Source organism: Azolla caroliniana, unplaced genomic scaffold, assembly GCF_043228905.1.
Source record: "Azolla caroliniana isolate FFs.n. ecotype wild unplaced genomic scaffold, voAzoCaro1.0.p SCAF_14, whole genome shotgun sequence".
NCBI classification, from domain to species: domain Eukaryota; kingdom Viridiplantae; phylum Streptophyta; class Polypodiopsida; order Salviniales; family Salviniaceae; genus Azolla; species Azolla caroliniana.
Window position 1 is genome coordinate 19,089,735 of NW_028230449.1, and position 21,816 is coordinate 19,111,550.

General features: G+C 36.9%; 1 protein-coding gene and 1 long non-coding RNA gene across 3 annotated transcripts; one reads left to right on the plus strand and one right to left on the minus strand.

Annotated features, from left to right (window-relative positions):
• Positions 1-855: 855 nt before the first annotated feature.
• LOC147855755 (uncharacterized) lies at positions 856-1,993 on the minus strand. Its single transcript, XR_015530870.1, has 2 exons — positions 1,687-1,993; positions 856-1,192 (listed from the first exon to the last, which is right to left on the minus strand). It is a non-coding gene; the product is annotated as an uncharacterized LOC147855755 (long non-coding RNA).
• An 8,410-nt stretch (positions 1,994-10,403) lies between these two features.
• On the plus strand, positions 10,404-16,015 carry LOC147855756 (glucose-6-phosphate 1-dehydrogenase, chloroplastic-like). Of its 2 annotated transcripts, none has more exons than XM_087330171.1 (10): positions 10,404-10,826; positions 11,964-12,196; positions 12,721-12,815; positions 12,897-13,011; positions 13,194-13,399; positions 13,643-13,792; positions 14,149-14,269; positions 14,663-14,892; positions 15,021-15,221; positions 15,362-16,015. In XM_087330171.1, the coding sequence occupies exons 1-10, from the start codon at positions 10,466-10,468 to the stop codon at positions 15,615-15,617; spliced, it is 1,968 nt and encodes a 655-aa protein (XP_087186297.1). In that variant the 5' UTR covers positions 10,404-10,465; the 3' UTR covers positions 15,618-16,015. The 2 variants fall into 2 exon arrangements, with proteins under 2 accessions (XP_087186297.1, XP_087186298.1); XM_087330172.1 differs by having other exon boundaries at positions 10,404-10,730.
• The last annotated feature ends 5,801 nt before the right edge of the window (positions 16,016-21,816 follow it).

The window sequence follows — 21,816 nt, forward strand, 5'->3', positions numbered from 1 at the left end:
TTAGCCGTCATATTAAGTGTACTCTTATGTGTGTTCATTTAGGTTTTTTACTAACCACTCATACATGTAGCTATGATTAGTAGTGCTCTAATTTAGTGCTCTTCACCCCATACATCCCTAAGTCCCTTAGAAGCTTAAAGGTATCTTTGGTAATGATGTTGTTGCATACTCTAAATTGATCTAATTATTATCCAATTAAAAATCACCATACATATCCCACCTCTAAACATTTATGATACCACTAACTACCTACCACTAATTTTCAGATCCTCTTGAAATAATATGACAAAACCAACCACTTTTTCCACCTCTTCAAATTGGAAATTTCCTGTACACTCAAAAAAACCCGGTGCACTTAATTTTGTTGCCTCTTCCATGTTGGTCCACAATTGCTTAGAAACAAAAAAAATTAGGTTAAATACTTGTATGCTTAGATCATCCACTATCTCTTCGAAGTGTTTGCATGGGTGCTAAAAAAGCATAATGGGAATTCGTGGTTGTTTATTTTGGTAATTATAACAAATATATTTCCATGCATTCACTTAGAGAAATCTACTATAATCCTGAAGTGTTGTGCTTGCCAAAGAAACAATCAAAGACAATTGTTAACATTGCAGGGCACCAATTTGTCGATAAATTTGTAGGTTTTTGAGCCGCGTTTGACAGATCATATCATGAGATTATTAGAGACGGAGGGTGAAGATTCAACTACCCATAGGTGCAAACATTAGGTGCCTGCTTTTTCTCATCTTTTGGCATTAGGACTAAAGCAAGGATGAGGACTAAATAAACACGAAGCTATATAACTTATGTCGAAATGCATGTATTAGGGATCAATTTTGGGTGGTTACGAGGAGAGGAAAATCTTTCATCCAGGCCATTATCTTTTCTTAACGATTGGTTTGTGATGATCTTGACGGAAACGTAGGAGGAACTAACAACAGTCTGTTTCCTTACAATGTCAAGTCATATGGACTCCACCTTGCCAAGGTACATAAAAAATAATCCCGTTATAATGTCATGGAAGGATACTTCATAAGAGATGGTTTGATTAGTCTTTCACCCTTTCGATCGTCCTGTAATTAACAAAATTATGAACCTTCCCAATACCATTGGACTGCAGGAACTTCATCTCAGCACAAGATTTTATCTTCACAAAGTGCTGCTATAATGTCAGGTATAGATCATGTTCCTGCTTCAACAGAGATAAAAGACAATATGAGTACGAATTCCCTTTTCAGAGATTTTATGGAAGAATCAACATTATGCAATATCTTTTGATTGATCACACTAGCCATATGCATTTGAATTCCAACTTAAATAATCAAGAGTGATGTTCCCAAATGCATTTGAATCAACATTATGCAATATCTGTAATTCTTCACGGACTTAGAAAGAGTAATGTTCCCAAGATCAGAAACAAAAATATTCACCAGGGTTCAGCATATTAACATCTGCTAAATCAAAGGTCATCTATTGTCTTGTAATATTGTCAAGACCAAATTTCAAAGTTTGGAAAAACAAAACAAGATTATTTACGATGAGCATGACATTCGAAGTCTTTGGCTTTCTCATCAAACTATCTTTTGGTTTATTATAATATGCTGCTTTGCTTCACAATCATCAAACTATCTTGAGTTGTGCATTGGGTGTGTTGGCCTATCAATCATGTTATAATAACAATACCTTTAACCTCATAGCAACAATTATTGGTGCAGCATTCTGGTTCTTGGAGTGCTGGGCCTTGAAACTAATCAATCATATAACAATTTCAAGGAAGTAACAGTTGCATCATCATGAGAAAAAACCACAAATCAAATCAAAGAAGACTCTCCTCAATGATATGGAGTCATTTGAGGTGGTTACAAGCTACATACGAATTCTCTAAACTGAACCACAGTTTGCATCATCTTTTCCGCATTGCAAATGCAGTTCAGAGACAGAGAAGTCCAGCACAAATGAATGGAGGCCACCACTGATAATAAAAAATGCAGTTGATGTTGAATGCAAGTTCGAAAGCTAGGTTGTCATCTGTATCATATGGGTCCAGGGATACCACTCTTAGCACCCAAAATCATTCCATGATCGTATTTCTCATCCACAGAGTGAATTGTTGGACCTGAATATGTGTGAATTCAAACAAACTTCAAATACACAGTAACATGATTCTAATTCAACAAAAAGAGTGCAAACCAGGTCTGCATAAACATAAAACATAGACAAGGTATTTCATCTGAAATATTAAAACAAATCTAGGTACTTTAACCCTAAAAAGAAATTTCATGCCAACAATGTCTATAGCACATTGCAGGATGGGTTCAATGCAGTCTCCCTCGTATTCCAAATTTAGTTCCGAAACTTTATTGAACTTTGAAGTCGCTATTTCAAAATGAATTCTGTGTATTCAAAATACTTGTTTGCTTTGTAAAATTTACCATCACTTTGTAACTTGAAGTTGATGGTATGACCTTTATAATTAACAATAACTAAAACTTCTTGTAACGTGGCATTCTTAATTCACATCATTTAGCTCAAATCCTTTATCATAAATTCCATGTGACATATTTCTAATATAAAAAGTATGTCAGCATACAAGATGTTTGGTAACAACATAATCCATCTCATGCAGAAAAAATAACAAACGTTCTAATATTCTACTGAAAATTCCATGCAGTGATACATTTGAAACACACAAAGTGTGTCATTGTAATCCTGAATAAAGAATGGTGCTGTTTATTATTTACTCAGTAATAACCAGAACTTTTGGTACCAAAGTAGTTCATCACATATAGAACTTTTTGACTTGGGCCTCGAGAGGTTCCATTGCAAATTTCATGTGGTGATATATATTTGAGAATCCTGAAGATAGAGTGTGTTGTGACATTTCTATTTAGTAATATATGTGTTTGATTGTTGTTCACTTACATGTTTAATGTCTGTGTAATGATGCCAAGGATCTTTTTAGATCTAAGATTTTGTTTTTTCTGCACAAACAATGTAGTATCTCCAAAATATGTTCTTTAAAGACTGTAAAAATGCTATTATGATCTTGTAGCTTTAGCTATAAAGGGTGGTCTAAATTTATTATTTCCATTTTCAGAATAAATTTAAAAAAAGCTCGAACAGTCCAGGAGTTGTTATAAGGTATTTGATCAATATGATTGATCTTGTTTTTCTACTCTATCAAATTCAGTTTGCCTGTAATTCCTTTGGGTTAAACTCCCATATTGCGCTTCACAAGTATACAAACAATTCTTCAACATGGCACAAATGTCTATCCTTCACATTAAAATGTTTTGATTGCACTAAGGCCTCCAAAGCTGAGCTTCACAAATATACAACACAGTATAAATGCCCATCCTTCACACTAAATCATTTTAATTGCACTGTATAATGCATTAAGAACAGAAGCTCTTAGTCTATCTATGTTTAGATTCCATCTACGATCACGATCTCAAACTCACAAATATCTATCGGCTGTAGTATCAATGCCAACCATTTAATGAGCATAGACAGGGTCCCTTTTGCAGTAGTTCCTATGTAACACTACCAAAGGAAAGGAATGCGTAAAATACATGTGTACTAAAGGAAAGTCCAAGGCTATAAAACATGAGAAATTCAAACCAGGATGTGTAGATGTTATTAATCATATAGCATTCATGACCTTCTTATGCCAAAAAAGGATACAGTTCAGCAGAATATTCAGCAATGGTGAAGGAAAATTTAACTCTAAAGTTAAATTAGTCCATGATTATAATGTATGAAAGAAGAAAAATAGAACTGAACTATAGCAAGAATAAACTTCTATATTTTAAAACATTTAAGCAAAATAATTGAGAATACATTTCTATTGTACCTCCGGGAAGCAACAAGTTCAGACAGAGAGAATCCATTTCCAACCACCTAATTTTTTGGCTTTTCAATCACTGGAATATGATTTCTCTACCGTGGTCAATGCCTTGCAATCTGCAACATGATTTTTATAAATCTGATCAGTTTTTCTTACCATTGTGAGTTTTCTCAAGTGTATTCTGTTCAACAGGAATATTGTAGATGCAAGACATGGCTTCCTAGTCTGGCATGCCGTTTTACACTTTTTACGAAATCAGCGCCATCTTTCTCTGTACATGTGTGTGTGTGTGTGTATAAAGTGACTCGATTTCTTGACATGTTGCTACTTGAATTGGCTGTTTTAATTATTCTTTTCAAGTCCTATTTTTGTAATACAGTGCACACATACTTTTTAATGTTTCATAAAGAGGTTAGAAATCAGGATTATAGCTGAGCCCTCCACTTTGGTGATGCCACAAATTTTAACATAACAGGTAGACAAAAGAGTGCCATACAATCTTAGACATTTGTAGCATCAAGGTAAACTAAATGCAATGGAAAAACTATGCCTCATTTGTCTAATACCCACCACAGTACATTGAACATGTGACAGACATTTGTCACAAACCTTCTAGATTCACTAGAAATGGTATCCAAAATGAAGCATTTTTGGAATGGCAAGCTAAATGCAAGTGAAAAGTATAACAGAGAAATGTTCCGTGTTTTCAGTACATTTCTTACCATAATAAAAAACAAATGAAAAGAATCCTTAATACTCAAGCTTTCGATAATTTTAGAACTAACCAATAACTTGTGGTTTTCTCACTAGAAACGACAGGAAAAACGACAATCTATACAACAAAAATGTTGCATGTTTTCTCTGAAGTTCTTGTCGTAGTAAAAAACATGAAAAACGAAGCCTTAATGCCCAATCTTGGCATACTGAGCATGTGACTCTCAAATTCCAAACTGAGTTTTTGAGAAAAACTGCATTAGAATAAGCTCTAAATGCAAGAGAAACACCAAGATACCTAACAATATAATCAACAAACAGTATCAGAAAAAAAGCGATTTTCTAATCTTCGAATTTTTTGGTAGTATCACCATATCTTCAATAAACACAAATTACAGAGGGCTTTTTGTTATACGTGCATGTTAGTTTTTTCTATGATTCCGATACTAGTATCAAAATGAAAATGAATTCAAGCTAGGCGATGAGCAACAGAAGCACATACTAAACAGCGCGCGCGCGCGTGTGTATGTGTGTGAAAGCTTTACCTGGTTGTCTGCTACTACCACTGAGATATCTACATATATCTTGCTGTCCATGGAAGATCGGTGGATGATCTGAAAGTTGAACCATCACCTGAAACAGACGGCGGCTTTATTCTTCAAGAATCCATCGATTTCTTTGTCGTTGCACTCTTCCTTTCTGTCGATTTCTGTCTTTGTCCTTGTCTCTTTAGATAACTTCTATTACTAAGAATTCATTCACTAGGTATGAATAAGAGCAATTCTCCGTGTTTCTGAAACCCTGGCTTTTGGAGGAAATGTGGGACGCCACATCGATGGATATGGGAAAGGATTCTTCTGCTGCGGCGAGGATCGGTGAAGGCGCAGCGGGGGTGATGAGAGTTAGGGATGGTGGGTCAGGTCAAGGAAAGAGCGAGAGCGTGGGGGATGCGTAGAGCTTCGCCATCGCCAATGAAGCTTTCTCTGCGTGTATGCAGCTTTTTCGCGGTTGCTTTGGTGTTTTGCTTTTTGCTTTCTTGCTCTGTAGTGCTCACTGCTTTTTGCTTTTTGCTTTTTGCTTTTTGCGTTTCATTTACTCCGAACCCGGATAGTTGCTCGGTTTATAGGTTTTAAGTGGTTTGGTCAATTTAATAAGTTTATTAGTTTTTTTTTTTTGTTACCTTCTTTTTTATTTCCTTTATGGTTTAATTAACGTTTTTTTTATTGATTTAATATATTTAGCTTAAATGCTTATTTAATTTAATAGTTTTTTTACTTTAATATACTTTTATTTATTTAATTTGTTTTAGTATTTTGACTTTATTGGTTTGGTTAAATTTGTGATTAAATGGTTCCGGTTTGGTTTCAACTTTTTTGGTTTACCATTTTCCTTAAATGGTTTGGGTTAAGTGGCTTGGGAGTTCATAAACGGTTTGATGTGGTTTTCGTTTTCTATAAATGGTTCGGTTTCAAGGCAATCAAACCAAACTGAACTGAACCATTTATAGAAAACAAAAACCACATCAAACTGTTTATGAACTCCCAAGCCACTTATTAACCCAAACCATTTTTAAGTGACTTTGGGAGTTTGATGTGGTTTTTGTTTTCTATAAATGTTCGATTTGTTTTGGTTTGGTTTCAAGGCAATCAAACCAAACCAAACCAGAGAACCATGAAATCTTATTGGGGCATGTTTCTATCACAGTCAGCGGGTCCAATGTTGAGCTCATATATATTGGATTCGAATAGAAATCTTCCCATAAATAATTGGCCATTTTCTTCCCCAAAACACATATCAATAACGACTATACCAGGACGATAACATAGCCAAAATCTTAGAATATATAAAATGACGTTGACACTTGAAAAGGTAGATGATGTCAAGTGAATTTTTTTGTCAGTTGCTTGGAATGGTGAAGGACATAATAAGGCCACAAAAGGATTGCATACATACATATACGACTACTTTCCAAAGTTAAAACAAAAAGATAAAACGATGTTCGATACGTTAGTCGAAAAACAAATGATAGAATGTCAAGTAAATTCCAATTGATGAATCAAGTGAAGGAACTCGACAACAAACAAGTGAGGACAGCGTACATGCACATGTCACTAACACAAACTTCAACTTGTTTGGAAGGTAATTAAGTTCATACACCTATAACATGCTCTCGTCATTTATGCCCGTGTAATAAATAGTCGAAGCAAAGAATGGGTGTCCCTAAAAAATATTCACTATTGTTGTCTAACTACTCATATAAAAAAAGACTTATCCTACACTTGATGCATGCATTATGCACAAACACCCCTTACAATACTTGTACTTACCAGTCGACGTTATTGGTGCTCGACTAGCTTTTTATCTCATAGGATAAATACTTGCCAAGAGACATCAAAATAAAGCATAAACTAATGTTAAGATATATCCATGCTTGCAATTTTATGTGTATTCAAATCATCAATGCATCTAACATAACTTTTTGGTGTTCTTCTCTAGATCACTCCAATGTTGAATGCATCCGAGAAATAAAACGCTTTAACACACCTCTCTTTTCAGTGTCTTTTATTGTTAGTATTGATGTTTTTGCTCGTGCTCGCTTTCCACGTAGCTCCTAAATCACATATTATTGGATCTTCCATAAACTTTGTTGAGTACAACAACTTTTCACACCTATAAATGGTGTGTCTATTTCTCGTATGCTTGATAAATGTTTTATGAGAGGCGTCATTAAGTACGTGTTCAATCAGTAGTTCCCTCGCATCAATATGTCTTATTCTTTACGTCTCAATTGTAATAACATACAATGTCATGGCAAATAATTGACCCAAAACTTTTTATTTTGCTCCATTTTGTAAATGTTATAGATTTGGTGGGCCTGCACACGTTCACCGGCACTAATCCTCCATTCATTCATCAAGGTTGATCCTCAGATCCATCTAACAACATTGCGAATAGGACATTTGAGGTAGAGCAACTTGGAGTTGTGAATGATCCATACATACCACGTAAAGTGTGTGCGCAACATTAGAATGTAGGAGTATTTTTAATAAAGACAAAAGCAAGTGGGCATAATCTAAACCAAAGATGGCCACGTCATATTTTACTACTCAAGAAGACGTGAATATCAAATTATTTATCCAAATAAGCAAACTAAGAATAGTAATAGTTTCCCTTGGTTTGTTATGCCTCCCATTTTGTCTTTGTCTCGTGTCTATGCATTCCTTTCTTCCTCATTATTGCGACAACTTTTAACTTGTATTAGGATTCAATATGTCCAAGAAGCATGACATTTAAATCAACATAACAACTACCAATCCACTTTTAGAGTAAACAAACGTTTACCGTCAATATTTTATGTTTCATAAATAACTTTTATAGAGCAATTGTAAACAAATATTGCATTGGCATGCCTTTCCTTCACCCATTGTAACATCCACCTAAATCAAAACTGATGGCACAAGTAAGAAGACTTGTCATTGCAAATTATATAGCAAACTATGGAAGAGGGATAACCAATGAGAAAGAGTTGTGATAAATCATTATGAAACCTCTCAAATATAGGTATTCTAAATCCAAAAATAGTGATTGGTAAAACTAAAATATGGCATTGGTAACTAGTATCATGATTTGTTGTATTTTGAAGGGAAGGTGTTTGATGGTATTCCAAAATGTAACAATAAAGGCTTGCTTTGACAAATACCAATATTTGGATAAAGATCGTGTATAATCTAAGAAGTTGTTTGGACAATATAACAAGTGACACTCAACAAGCAAAATTGCAACGATTGAAGTTTCATGCCAAATAGGGCAAATGTCTATTTTATGTGTGTTTTTTTATAAGGTGTGGAGGTTTACTCTAGATTGAAATTTGATTTAAGTTGATACCTTGAACTTAAAAAAGGGGGTAAGTAACGTGTATGTAAAGTAATTAAAGATGTTTTCTTAATACCAGTGTAATATGTTTCCAAATACTATATGTATGCATTGATTAATCACAAATATCATGACATCACATGCAAGCCACTTTCGGCTACATGCATGTTCATGCTACCATTCTACATCCTTTTCTAGTTTTAGTTTATAGGCAATTCCAGTCCATGCATGAGATTCCTTAGTGATTTCCTACAATCTAAAACCTTTTTCGCCTTAATTTACAAGCATTTTCAAATTGTGTGTTAGACTCTTGCGTGTTTTCCAACTTTTGACACCCATTTTCAGTCTTAATTTATAGGCATTTGCAGTTGATGTATCACATTCTTAGGTGGGGTTCCTCGTTCACATAAATGTTGTTAAACGAGGACTAGGTCGGTGCACATGAGAAGGGATGAGTGTCAACCATCCATAAGACACCAACATGGTATTAATCACCATTTATGAGCTCCTTACTCTAATATTAAACCTCTAATGAAAAAGACTTAACAATGAAGCAAATGAAGTTAGCAAATAGACTCATATGCAAAGGGTCGAACACCATACTTGAATCAAATATTAAAATATACGAGGGATTAAGGATGCCAAGGTTGAAAACTTTACCCATGGACAAACATGATAAGGACACTGATAGAGAATAAATCAAGCGATGAAGAAGTGAATCAATAGTCCAAAAAGGCACAAAAATGACATTTATAGTATTTCACAACGTTTTAAGGCTTCTTGCATTGGAATGGCTACAATGACTTACATTCTAGCTTTTCATCTCTTGCCCTATTTTCTCGTTGCATAGACTTGCGCCCTTTGTACCAATACCAATGTTAATTATGTCAAAAAGCATGGCACGTGAAGCATATGACAAGTGTTTGCAAGTCCACATGATCTCTTTGTCCATGCACATGTATGTGATATAACATGGATCCTCGAGTCGTGGCATGCTACTTTCATGGTTCTCGAGAACGTCTCGATTTACAAATATGCCACGCACCCTACGCGTTGGAAACATGCATTTTGGAATTCAGCACAATATACGCCTAAACCTCATAAAAACATAGAAAAGGCTATGAGTTTCTTATTTCCGTGATGTTTGATCATTGAGTTGAACTTCTTTCCAGCCTCACAACCATTGACGAGAGAAACCTCTGATGTGAGTGTCAATTGTGTCGGTAAACCAAGAACTAACTATCTTTGCATTCCACAAAGAGACGCGAGGGCAAGACGCTAATGGATGCATGCGAAAGAGGCGAAGGTGACCTGTTTGGCATAGGGTTGGTTGAAAAGGACAAATAGAGCAGGTAAATAGATAGATTGATAGATAGATAGAAATGTGTGCGACGGCGGAGAAGAAGTGAGCGAGAAAGAATGCACAAGACACATATACATACATACATACACGACATAGATACATAGATACATACGTACATACATACATACACGACACAAATACATACATACATTATACATACATACATACATATGTACATACACACATACACGACACAAATACATACATAGATGATAGACATATATGTATTATACATGCATGCATGCATACATACATACATACATACATACATACATACATACATACATACATACATACATTACATTACATTACATACATACATAAAAGAGAGCTAGAGAGAGTTATGCGGTGCCTTGTGTATGTATGATTCATGAAGGAGACCTCTGTCTGTCTCTCTCTTGTGAGCCGCAAAGGGTAAGTAAGAGTTCTTAAGGCGATCGATTATATGTACAGCAAACCATGTATGTATGTATGTATGTAATGCTCTCTCGTATGTACATATGTATTTTGTGACAGGCAGCAAATACACAACCCCCTTCTTATGAACAATCTCATACCCCCCCCCCCCCCCCTCCTCCTTATTCAATCGAGAGATCGATCACTCGCAAAACAGAGAGGGGACAGTGAGTGTGAGAGTTAGAGAGTGAGCCAGCCATTCATTGCTCATGGAGGTCCTCATTCCACAGAGCTATGGTGGATCTTCTTCCACTTCTCCTTCTGAACCTACGATGAAGATTCATCAATGTGGCGCTATCGCCCACCTCCAGTGGTCTTCACTCTTCGGAACACGCATATTCAAAAGAAACAAATCGCCCAAATCTGATTTATTGATCCTAAGCAAGGTCCAATGGAGATCCATGAAACGTCCTTCTTCTCCGCGTTCGTCTTCCGTGGAGTCGAGTTCGAGTTCTTTTTTGGCATCTCAAGATGGTGTGTTAATTGCATCCAAATCTCCATGTTTTCTCAGAAGAATATTGCATGGAGGTCTTTGCAGGCTTTTTGGAGAGATTATCAATCAATCCCTAGGTTTTAACATGATTTTCATCAACAATAAAACCTTTTTACATGCGTTTTTAATTAGCAATAAACAAATTAAGTATTTTTATTTGTAACAACCATGAAAAATATAAAAATGGATTTTAGTGAAATAAAAAATCAAGAAAAATTTCAAATACAAAGAATTAATGAATCCCAGGATTTCAAATTGAAAGTTTTCTTCTACACTCAGTATTGTGCCCTGAAAACAAAAAATGATTTCCTTGCTTTCTCTCATTACATGCATAGCCACACTGTCCTTGATCTTGGCATGTGCTTTTTATTCATCCATGTCAATTACAAAGTTTCTTCCTGTTCTCATGGATTGCATGCTTTAAAATTAGCATAATGACATAACTCTTTCTGTTTGTGCATGCCTTATATTCATCCATTTTATTGGTTTGCTATTTGATCCTTCGACATTAAGAATCCCACTTTATTGACTTTATTTGCTGATCCTTGTTGTCATTTATTCATACTTTTGTTGTTTCTCAACATACATGGTGGGTGAATTTTAAGTTACTTTTGGGCGGGATACCTATCATAGGTAATGCCACTTAGAAACCTATTACCCATTTATTGTTCTTCAACGTGCATGTACAGTGACATTTTGAAAATTTTGGTTTTCTTAGTCATACTTTGTAATATCGGCGTTGCCAGACATGATGAAGCTTTGACCTGTTTGGTGCTTTTCAATGTTCATGTTGTGCGATCCTTTGAAATTGGGTTTAATTTTATGGGATGATTTTGTTTAAACATGGGTATTAAGTAATGCCACTAAGAACCTGTTACCTGTTTGCTGTTTTTCAGTTTGTATACATGTTATAGGATCCTCTGAGAACCACAGTTCTTTTTTCTGAGTAATTTTTTTTAGCAGAGGTAGTTGATATTGCCACTAAGAACCCGTTGCCCATTGGTTGTTTTGCAATATGCACGATCAAAAGTATGTATTAGGTCTTCCAACTAAGAACCCATTACCTATTTGTTTTTTGTGTATGTGCGTGTTGGATCTGATCCTTTGGATAACCATTTGTTGTTTCTCAATATGCATGCGTGTAGTCTTTGAGAAATATAGTTATGTGGAGTTCCTTTTGGGTGTTTATTTATTATTTATTGATTTTAACACAGGTATTGCTAACCAGGAAATTAATCAAAACCCATTATCACCTGTTTTAAAAGAAACCAATGGTCCAATATTTCACACTGACGAGGCCTTATTGGAGAGAAATTTACCCAATTTATCTGGTCCAGAAGATGAATCCACTGTCAGCATCACCATTGTTGGGGCATCTGGTGACCTTGCCAAGAAGAAAATATTCCCTGCATTATTTGCTCTCTACTATGAAGGGTGCCTTCCAAAGGTTTCAAATCTTTGTTTTTTATTGTTAAACCCTAATTCTTAGTCATGCCTATACAATGAATTTACACCCCTGTGATTATCCATGCTTATAGGCATCATTTGTTTCGACTTTCCCTTGTTACTTAGTGTTGCATGGATGTGTGTATGCTTTGTTTTAGTAAATGCCAATAAAAACAAGTGTTCTTATGTTGCTTTTGGTAAATGATATTTCATGCCATATTATAATGAGTTTATAAACATGTGTCTAATTCAGCTTGTATGTGTTGACATGTTTGTTCTTCTGTGTTTTTTTTGTTTCCATGGAGGTGTCCTAGACAGATGGGTGCATTCTAAATGTGCAAAAGTGGACTGACCCATTTAATACATAAGTCTCCGTTGTATTGGTTGAGTATATCATGTCTAGATAATGAATGAATAATTATTATTTGGTCAATTCAGCTTATGTGCGTTAGTAATGTATATATATGGTCTAAAAGAATGCACATAATCTAACATCATAAAAAATGATCTATTGAAACTCTCCAGAATTTCACAATTTTCGGTTATGCTCGAAGCAAGATGACAGATGAAGAGCTTCGTGATATGATTAGTGGCACTTTAACTTGTAGGATAGATCAGCGGTATGTCTTCTTTTCTTTATCCTTTCTATTTTTATGAAAAGCAGGTAATATTCATTTTTTGGAGATTGGAATCATTGCCAGGGAAAATTGTGATGATAAAATGGAGAGATTCTTGAGGCATTGTTTCTATCAAACTGGACAATACAGCTCTGAAGAAGATTTCAAGAAACTTGATGCAAAATTGAAGGTTCATGAGGTACTTACTGATTTCACCAAAATAATCTCATACTTGTATTTTGATAGCTTGATGCAAAAGACCATAAGTTAATAATGATGAGAGGAATTGTTTTTTATCATTTTTTCACGTGTATATAAGCATATTCTATGTATGAGATATTAGAGGGTTGAAATTCATGTAAAATTTGGAGATCTGTACAGGGAGGCAGGATTGCCAATAGGCTATTCTATCTATCCATTCCACCCGATATATTTATTGATGTTGCAAGATGTGTCAGCCATTCTTCATCCTCAGAGAAAGGCTGGAGTCGAGTTATTGTGGAAAAGCCTTTTGGCAGAGATTCCAAATCCTCTGCAGAGCTAACCAAGGGCCTGAAACAATTCCTTGCTGAAGAACAAATTTATAGGTTTCCATTCAACTCTTTTTGCTACTTATATACCCATGCATTTAACTTAAAACCCCGTATTTGTAATGCAAAAGCGAGAAACTACAACATGTGTGTTTTTTATTGAATAGTGAACTTTGTATGGAACTTAAAAAAATTTGACCTTTTTTTTTGTTTTTGTGGTGAATTCTGCATCGATTCAATAAATGTATATGACAAATGTATGGGAATAAAGCAAATCTAATAACAACGATATGTGTGCAGGATTGACCACTATTTGGGGAAGGAGCTAGTTGAAAACCTCTCTGTTTTAAGATTCTCCAACCTTGTGTTTGAGCCCCTATGGTCACGGCAATACATACGAAATGTTCAGTTCCTTTTCTCTGAAGATTTTGGAACCGAGGGTCGTGGGGGGTACTGATCGTCACATTTAATTTCAATCCTTACAATTAGATCTAAAAATTCAACCCTTGCATGTGTGCACCAGAATATAAATCTGTATAAGCTTTTTTTTTCTTGTTTCTTCTTACAATGGGGAAGCCAATTTGTTATGCATTTGAATTAAGTCCTTAACTGAACAAGAAGAGGTGGGCGTTGAATTCTCAACTTTCTCTCTTAATTTCAATTTGCATTTAAGTTTTTAACTGAACATGGAGAGGGGGGCATTGTAGTCTTGACCTATAACCACGCAGGACAAACCCTTTTTATGTGTTAGAATCCTATAAAGTGGTGATCTTATTTATACTAATGGACACATGGATCTCTTGCAGTTATTTCGATAACTATGGAATTATACGGGATATCATGCAGAATCACTTACTACAGATGGTGGCTCTTTTTGCAATGGAGCCGCCTGTGAGTCTGGATGCAGAAGATATAAGAAATGAAAAGGTATAACAAATTTCTTTAGTTTCTTTCCATTTCTTGAAAATCTTTTTATTTTCTATCAGTTTGATCATGCATGTTACGGTTCTATACTAGAAACTTTGGGAAAATTTTCTGACTTTTACGAAATAAACTGAAGTTTAATATGCACTAAATAGTTTTAGAATATGCCATATGAAATAGATCATTAGAAAGATCTTGGGTAGCATATTCTAATTATAACCTCTTTGATTATGATTTGAAATTCTATTAGACTGAAAATGCTTTGGAGCAATCTCTGAAAATCCTTGTTCCAACTAATTGGACTTTTCCAAAATGATCTAAATCAGTGTTGTAAAAGGTTGTGGCTCAAATATCTTCCTTGTTAAGGTTTAACCATGATGCTTAAACCCATTACAGGTCAAGGTACTTCGATCGATGAGAGCTTTGCACTTGGATGATGCTGTGATTGGGCAGTACAAAAGTCACATAAGGGGTGGAGTTAAGTACCCAGGCTATACGGATGATAAGACTGTTCCTTCAAATAGCATCACGCCGACCTTTGCAGCTGCAGCTTTGTTCATCGATAATGCTCGGTGGGATGGTGTACCTTTCCTCATGAAAGCTGGAAAAGCTTTACACAATCGAAGGTAACCCTATAACAAAAAGTAATCGTCGAATATACATATACAAATTATAACATTAATGGGATTACATTTATGCAATGCGGCGTGCTTATATATGCTCATATGTATAACATGAATTTCTCTGTTACCAGGATGGAGATCAGGGTTCAATTCCGGCATGTGCCTGGGAATCTGTATAAGAGAAGCTTTGGGACAGACTTGGATCAGGCCACGAATGAGCTCGTAATACGTGTTCAGCCTGATGAAGCCATATATCTGAAAATCAACAATAAGATACCAGGGCTCGGCATGAGATTGGATCGAAGTAATCTCAATTTGCATTATGCCGACAGGTTAGTGCTTCTGTGCGCAGATATTCTTCTTAATTTCTTTCTAGTGTCATTTTGTAGTGGGTGGGGACCGCCACAACATGCCAATTGAAATATAATTCAATGAAGTTCTTACATTTCCTTCACTTGGGTGAGATTTCTAGGTACTCAAGAGAGATACCTGATGCCTATGAACGGCTCTTGCTAGATGCCATAGAAGGTGAACGCCGCCTTTTTATTCGTAGTGATGAGCTTGATGCTGCGTGGGGTCTCTTTACACCACTATTAAAGGAACTCGAGACAAGAAAAGTAGCCCCAGAACTCTATCCGTATGGGAGCCGAGGACCTGTCGGAGCATATTATCTGGCAGCGAAATACAATGTTCGATGGGGAGATATGAATGTAGAATCAAAAGCTTGAGCTTTTTTGCAGTTTGTATGGTAGCAAAATATGTCGATCTTCAGTAATAGCCAACAATATTATCAAATCGAGTTTTGATACTTAGCTTTACACAGTATTCTAGTAGAAGTCAGCGGCAGTTGTACAGGAGGATAATGGCGGTTTGGAACTTCCTTATCAGTGTGTTCTTTTTAACCGGATTAGAGTTATTCATGGTAACTTGTATAATGCAAAAAGAAGAAAGAGTTATAAGCTAGGCCCAAAATATTTATGTCTTTAATAGGGAGAATAAAAGTCCTCAAGGATAGAAGCTTCAGGCCATCACCATTCTAGTATGCTCATGAATAAGGTGTTTGGACAATAACACGGTATATGGAAGCAAATTATTGATTTTTTAGTGAAGAAATTTCCAGAATCTACTTGGAGCTAATTAATATGTTTATTATCAATGATTTTTTGGATGTTCAAAAATTTCCTCATTTAATGTGCTCAAGCTACATGGTGATGCTCATGTTTTGAAATTGGGCATACAAAGAATGTGGTTCTTATAGACTTGGTGATTAGGCTATGGGAATTTTTGCCTATTAGGATATTTTTGGATTTAAAGCCTTTCTCTTAGGGTTTTCAAAGATGATGTAGGCAAGCTACATACACCCCCATATTTACATGGGGAATTCAAGGGCATTTAGGAGATTGTGGTATGAATGTTTTCATTACTTTGGACTATTGGGATTTTTTTGAATGTGCAATTTTTTTTAATCTTAGGATGTCCGAGATTGTTATGCAAAATGATGATGCTTGCATTTCTACATAAGGTTTAGAAAATAGTAGTTTTTGTTGTTGTTGTGTTTGGCCTACATGAATATGAAATGTCCATTTCGTGATGGTCATACTCGTGTGTTTTATATGATGAAGAGTGACAAAACCAACATGTGTAGAATTGAATTGGACCAATCCCTCCATGGTAGTAGGTTTTCATTCTCTCACGTATGCTTTTTAAAGTTCTTTCCATGATGCGTTTTAGAAGATTTTCAAAAGTTCTAAAAAATCATTCTAACTTGCGCTTTTATGATGGTAGCCAACCTGCCAATTGATGTTTGTCTGCATGTGTTATGACTTGAATGATTGCCAATCCATCATCTCATTTCTAGGGATTATTGGACGAAGTTGTATACGCCACTTGAAGCTTCTTCTTTTGTCCAAAATGAAGCTACTTTCCCATTAGTTAGGAAGGATTATTACAAAGAGACTGTACAAGGAGGCTTATACACAAATCAGGGAATCCCTCTGATCAAGTTCAAGAAAAGGAGACTACTTACATAGCCTTTCGAACTGACTACTTAGATACCTATAGCTAAAAGCGGTGCCCTTCAATGTTGGGGCCTACAACGAAGGGAGGGTGGTAGGTGAGTAGGAAACAACTAGCATGGGGGGTGGTAGTTCCACCTCGAGCCACTTCCTCCTTGCGTCACCATAGGCGTGTTCCGCCATTTCTGCCAAAAGCGCAAATGGGTAGTGACCACGTCATTGGAATGGCTGCAAATCTCGTCCAATTGCCCTCGTAGGCAGCTGATAAGTGCAAACCATATGTCCATGATCACTTCCTTTGGGGGTCGTACCAGACCTTGGAAGACCTTAAGGCAACGCGCTTTCCATACAGACCACAAGGTGAAGCCTGCGATCAACATCCAAATTTCCGAGAACCTAAGGGATGTAGACTGCAAGCCTCTCTCAAAATGGATCTTGACGATTTTGCCTCTCGTGCATACATAGCACCAACTATCCGCATTGAAGGCGTTTGTCTACCTATCAACCGAGTGATCAATCCATGCCGCAACACTCCACAATATTGTTCCTTCCACATCATATGCCGCAAGGAGGCGAGTCCCACAAACAATGTCTCAGAGTCTCAATAGTTGAAGAGCAAAGTGGGCAGCCTAATGGGCCGCCACGTTTACTCTATCCCATACCTTTTGAGCTTGAGGGCAATCCCACAAACAATGTCTCAGAGTCTCAATAGGTGAAAAGCAAAGTGGGCGGCCTAACGGGCCGCCATGTTTACTCTATCCCATACCATTTGAGCTTGAGGGCAATCCCATAAACAATGTGTCAGAGTCTCAATAGGTGAAGAGCAAAGTGGGCAGCCTAACGGGCTGCCACGTTTACCTAACCATTTGCTAGTGGGAACCACATTATGACCGATCTGGCACCAAAAGAGCTTGATCTTTTCAGGCATGTGGAGACGCCAAAGACCCTTCTAAAAGGTAATGAGCACCTCATCAGGGATGCCCAATGTTCGCCAGCCACTACGTTGGGGGCCGACTAGCTCCAGTTGTAAAGTCTTGTCCAATTTAGTGATGTATTCGAAGAAATGACGGAGTTTGCCGTCATGTTTCCACTTGAAATCCCCTGGGTCCCATTCTAGTTCGGTTAGGGGACGGCAACCATATACCCATAACTTCCAATGGGGTTCCACCTTCCAGATGTTATCAATGTGCGCTACCACTCGGATTGGGTGCCAAGAGCCCCTACTCTGACTCTCTCCAAAAACTCTATCTCTTCCCGATCCGCCCGCGTCCTTCAACAACTTAACCATTCCAGCCTCATCAAAGATGGCTTGTCAACTAGAGGACAGGGTCACAAACTCCATCTTGTGGGCATGGTGTCACGTACGACATCATTTGGTCAAGCACAACCGGAGACACTAATCGTGTGGACTAGAAAACCATTATTTTGAAACCCTCAAGTGCGAACAAGTGACGACATGATGTTAGGGCAACTTAAAGGCCTAGCATGGGGAAAGCTGGCAGAGACAGGGCTCCACTCTATTGATGATTGGAGACGCATGGTTGCTTCAGGAGGAGCCCGGGAGGACCCATTCCCTCCCCTCAAGGGAGCAATGAAAATGCGGAGGTTGATAGCTGAGGCAGTTGACAGGGTTCCGATGGGGGAGGTGAGAGAAGATGCATGGTTCAGTCTCTTTGATACACTACTTGAAGCTTACTGTATTGGACAAGTTTAAGAATACAATTATTGTGGCATGTGCATTAGCCTCCCCATATTTGCCAAAAGTATTGTGTACCCATTATGACAAGACATTGCATTGCAAATGTCTTTGATAAAAAAATTTGTTCAAGGCCATTGTGACGCTACATTGCAAATATCTAAATCTTGATAGCCAAATTTGTGTGGTGAGCATGTTATTGGTGGTAACTTCTATTGTACTATGAAGGTTTTTTTGGTGTTTAGGTTTTAAATCCCACTGGGTTAATAAAGCCTCAAACTATCAAGGGGGGCACTTGGTCAACAATTTCCAAATTAATGAGGGGGAAAGCTTTTCTGGTAAAAATAAAAGGTGCCTTGTCAATCTTCAAAGTTCACACTAACAAGCATCATTTATTTTTTTATATGATATTTGATGTGTCCAAAAAAGTGTTAGGAACATATTGACATTTGCGAAATATGAGATAGGCACGTGGCGACAATGAACTAAAATGAACTAGAGCCATAGTAACCCAAACTTTCACCCAAGAGAATAGACATCTATGTATACATGCTTGTGGAGCTTCATAACTTAATGGAACCAACCCCCATGTTGGCTATTTCCTACTCACCTGCCCCCCTCTCTTTGTTGTAGGCCCCAAGAGCCAACTCGTACTAGGCAACATTGAAGGGCATCGCCTTGGATATAGGTAGCTTCTTACATTAAGTTAGGCCGCAATGCATTGTAAGTAGGCTCATCTTCTTTTACTTGATCGGAGGAAGACTCCCCGATGTGTGTATAAGTCTCCTTGTAGACTCTCTATGTAATAATCCTTCCTAACTAATGGGAAAGTAGCTTCATTTTGGAAAAAAATAAAATAACTTAATGGAACCAATAAGAAAGGGTGAGGTCATGGCTAGAGATCCTAGGACTCTCGAGTATGATGTTGTCCCTCGTACATATGAAATGTATACATATTAACCTTTTGGAGAAGGCATGTAAATATGGTTGTCACATATCGTATCATCAAAATACATGTGTTATCTTTGTAATGATATATTTAACGCTTAACACAAACATTTGAATGTTTCTTTTAGGACCCCAAATTATGTTCTCAAAACTAGTTCCTATTGGGAGAGTTAGTTAGAAAGCTTATTTTTATTGATAAGGCTTCTTTTCAAAAGGTTATTTCACTAATTGCTGACTTTTACTTAGAAATTGATAAAATATTAGAGTGTGGGTAAAATCTTAATTATGATTACTAGGCATTTAGTGCATCTTTTTATCGTAAATTATGTTCACCATGAAATTACGTTCACTAGGAATACACAAGTACCTACCGGATATCTTTATATATACACATTATTCCTAACCTTAACATTGGGGCCAAACATGTTTCTTGGAAAATAAGTGAGCATACTTTTTGAGTTTCTTATACTCGCATGTACACATTTAAAAGCATTAGCTTAAAAATCACCAGGGGAAATTACCAACATGTCATGAAAGACTAGTTTCCTCCTTTTACTTCGGTGAGTCTAATAATGTTCACTTTTGCGGGGTACTGAGGAAAATTTCCCAATTGCTATCTTTCAATCAGAACGGATGATATATTTTTGGTCCATGGGAAGAAACCATATTTACACCCCCCTCCCCCAATGTATATATGAAAAGTAACTACAAGAGGTAAATATGGCTTGTTATCTCTTGTAAGGTTCTTTCTAGAAAACCAACCATCTGGTATATCTTCCCTCTTATTTTCTTTGTATGAAATGACCATTGAGTGTTCATTTAATGCTCAAAATAGACACATACAAAACAATCTATTTTGGAGTCCTTATGTAAAAATTACATATTCTAAAACGAGGGCAGAAATGTTTGAAACCATTACTCTCTTCTCACTTGTAAAAGAGTGGCACCACTTAGTGCAAAAACAAACATTATTGTTGTGTGCGATGCCAAAATAAAATAACATTAAAAGCAATCGTAATTGCAGTATGTGTGACAAGCCAAATTATTCTTGATGAAACGAGAACAAAATTGTGGTTGTAACTCAAGCCATACAAGAGGTGAAGTTATAATCAGCTAGATTTGAATATCCGACAACTAGTTAGTTATGTAATTGTTTGATGGCATCCTCTTCCAATGGTGTAGAATAGAGGAAGTTTACAAAAGTCAAATTGCATATAAAATCACTTGATGGTTTGGGATTCCATGGACACCATCCATTGGTGAAATTCTATATCATTGTCATCGTAATAGTTTCATAAAGAGAAGAAATTATTTACAATTGAAAAAAGGATTCGGTTATACGATGTGCATTCTCCATAAGTTTGCAAGGGAGAATATATTTGTAAAGTGTTCATGGTGGATTAATATCGCGGAGACATTTAAAACCAATATAGCGTATCATTACTCGATTGAGATGACTTTACATAATTGATGTTTATACATTTTAAATGAATTGAATATGATATCCATCTTCCGAGAACCTAAGGGATGTAGACTGCAAGCCTCTCTCAAAATGGATCTTGACGATTTTGCCTCTCGTGCATACATAGCACCAACTATCCGCATTGAAGGCGTTTGTCTACCTATCAACCGAGTGATCAATCCATGCCGCAACACTCCACAATATTGTTCCTTCCACATCATATGCCGCAAGGAGGCGAGTCCCACAAACAATGTCTCAGAGTCTCAATAGTTGAAGAGCAAAGTGGGCAGCCTAATGGGCCGCCACGTTTACTCTATCCCATACCTTTTGAGCTTGAGGGCAATCCCACAAACAATGTCTCAGAGTCTCAATAGGTGAAAAGCAAAGTGGGCGGCCTAACGGGCCGCCATGTTTACTCTATCCCATACCATTTGAGCTTGAGGGCAATCCCATAAACAATGTGTCAGAGTCTCAATAGGTGAAGAGCAAAGTGGGCAGCCTAACGGGCTGCCACGTTTACCTAACCATTTGCTAGTGGGAACCACATTATGACCGATCTGGCACCAAAAGAGCTTGATCTTTTCAGGCATGTGGAGACGCCAAAGACCCTTCTAAAAGGTAATGAGCACCTCATCAGGGATGCCCAATGTTCGCCAGCCACTACGTTGGGGGCCGACTAGCTCCAGTTGTAAAGTCTTGTCCAATTTAGTGATGTATTCGAAGAAATGACGGAGTTTGCCGTCATGTTTCCACTTGAAATCCCCTGGGTCCCATTCTAGTTCGGTTAGGGGACGGCAACCATATAC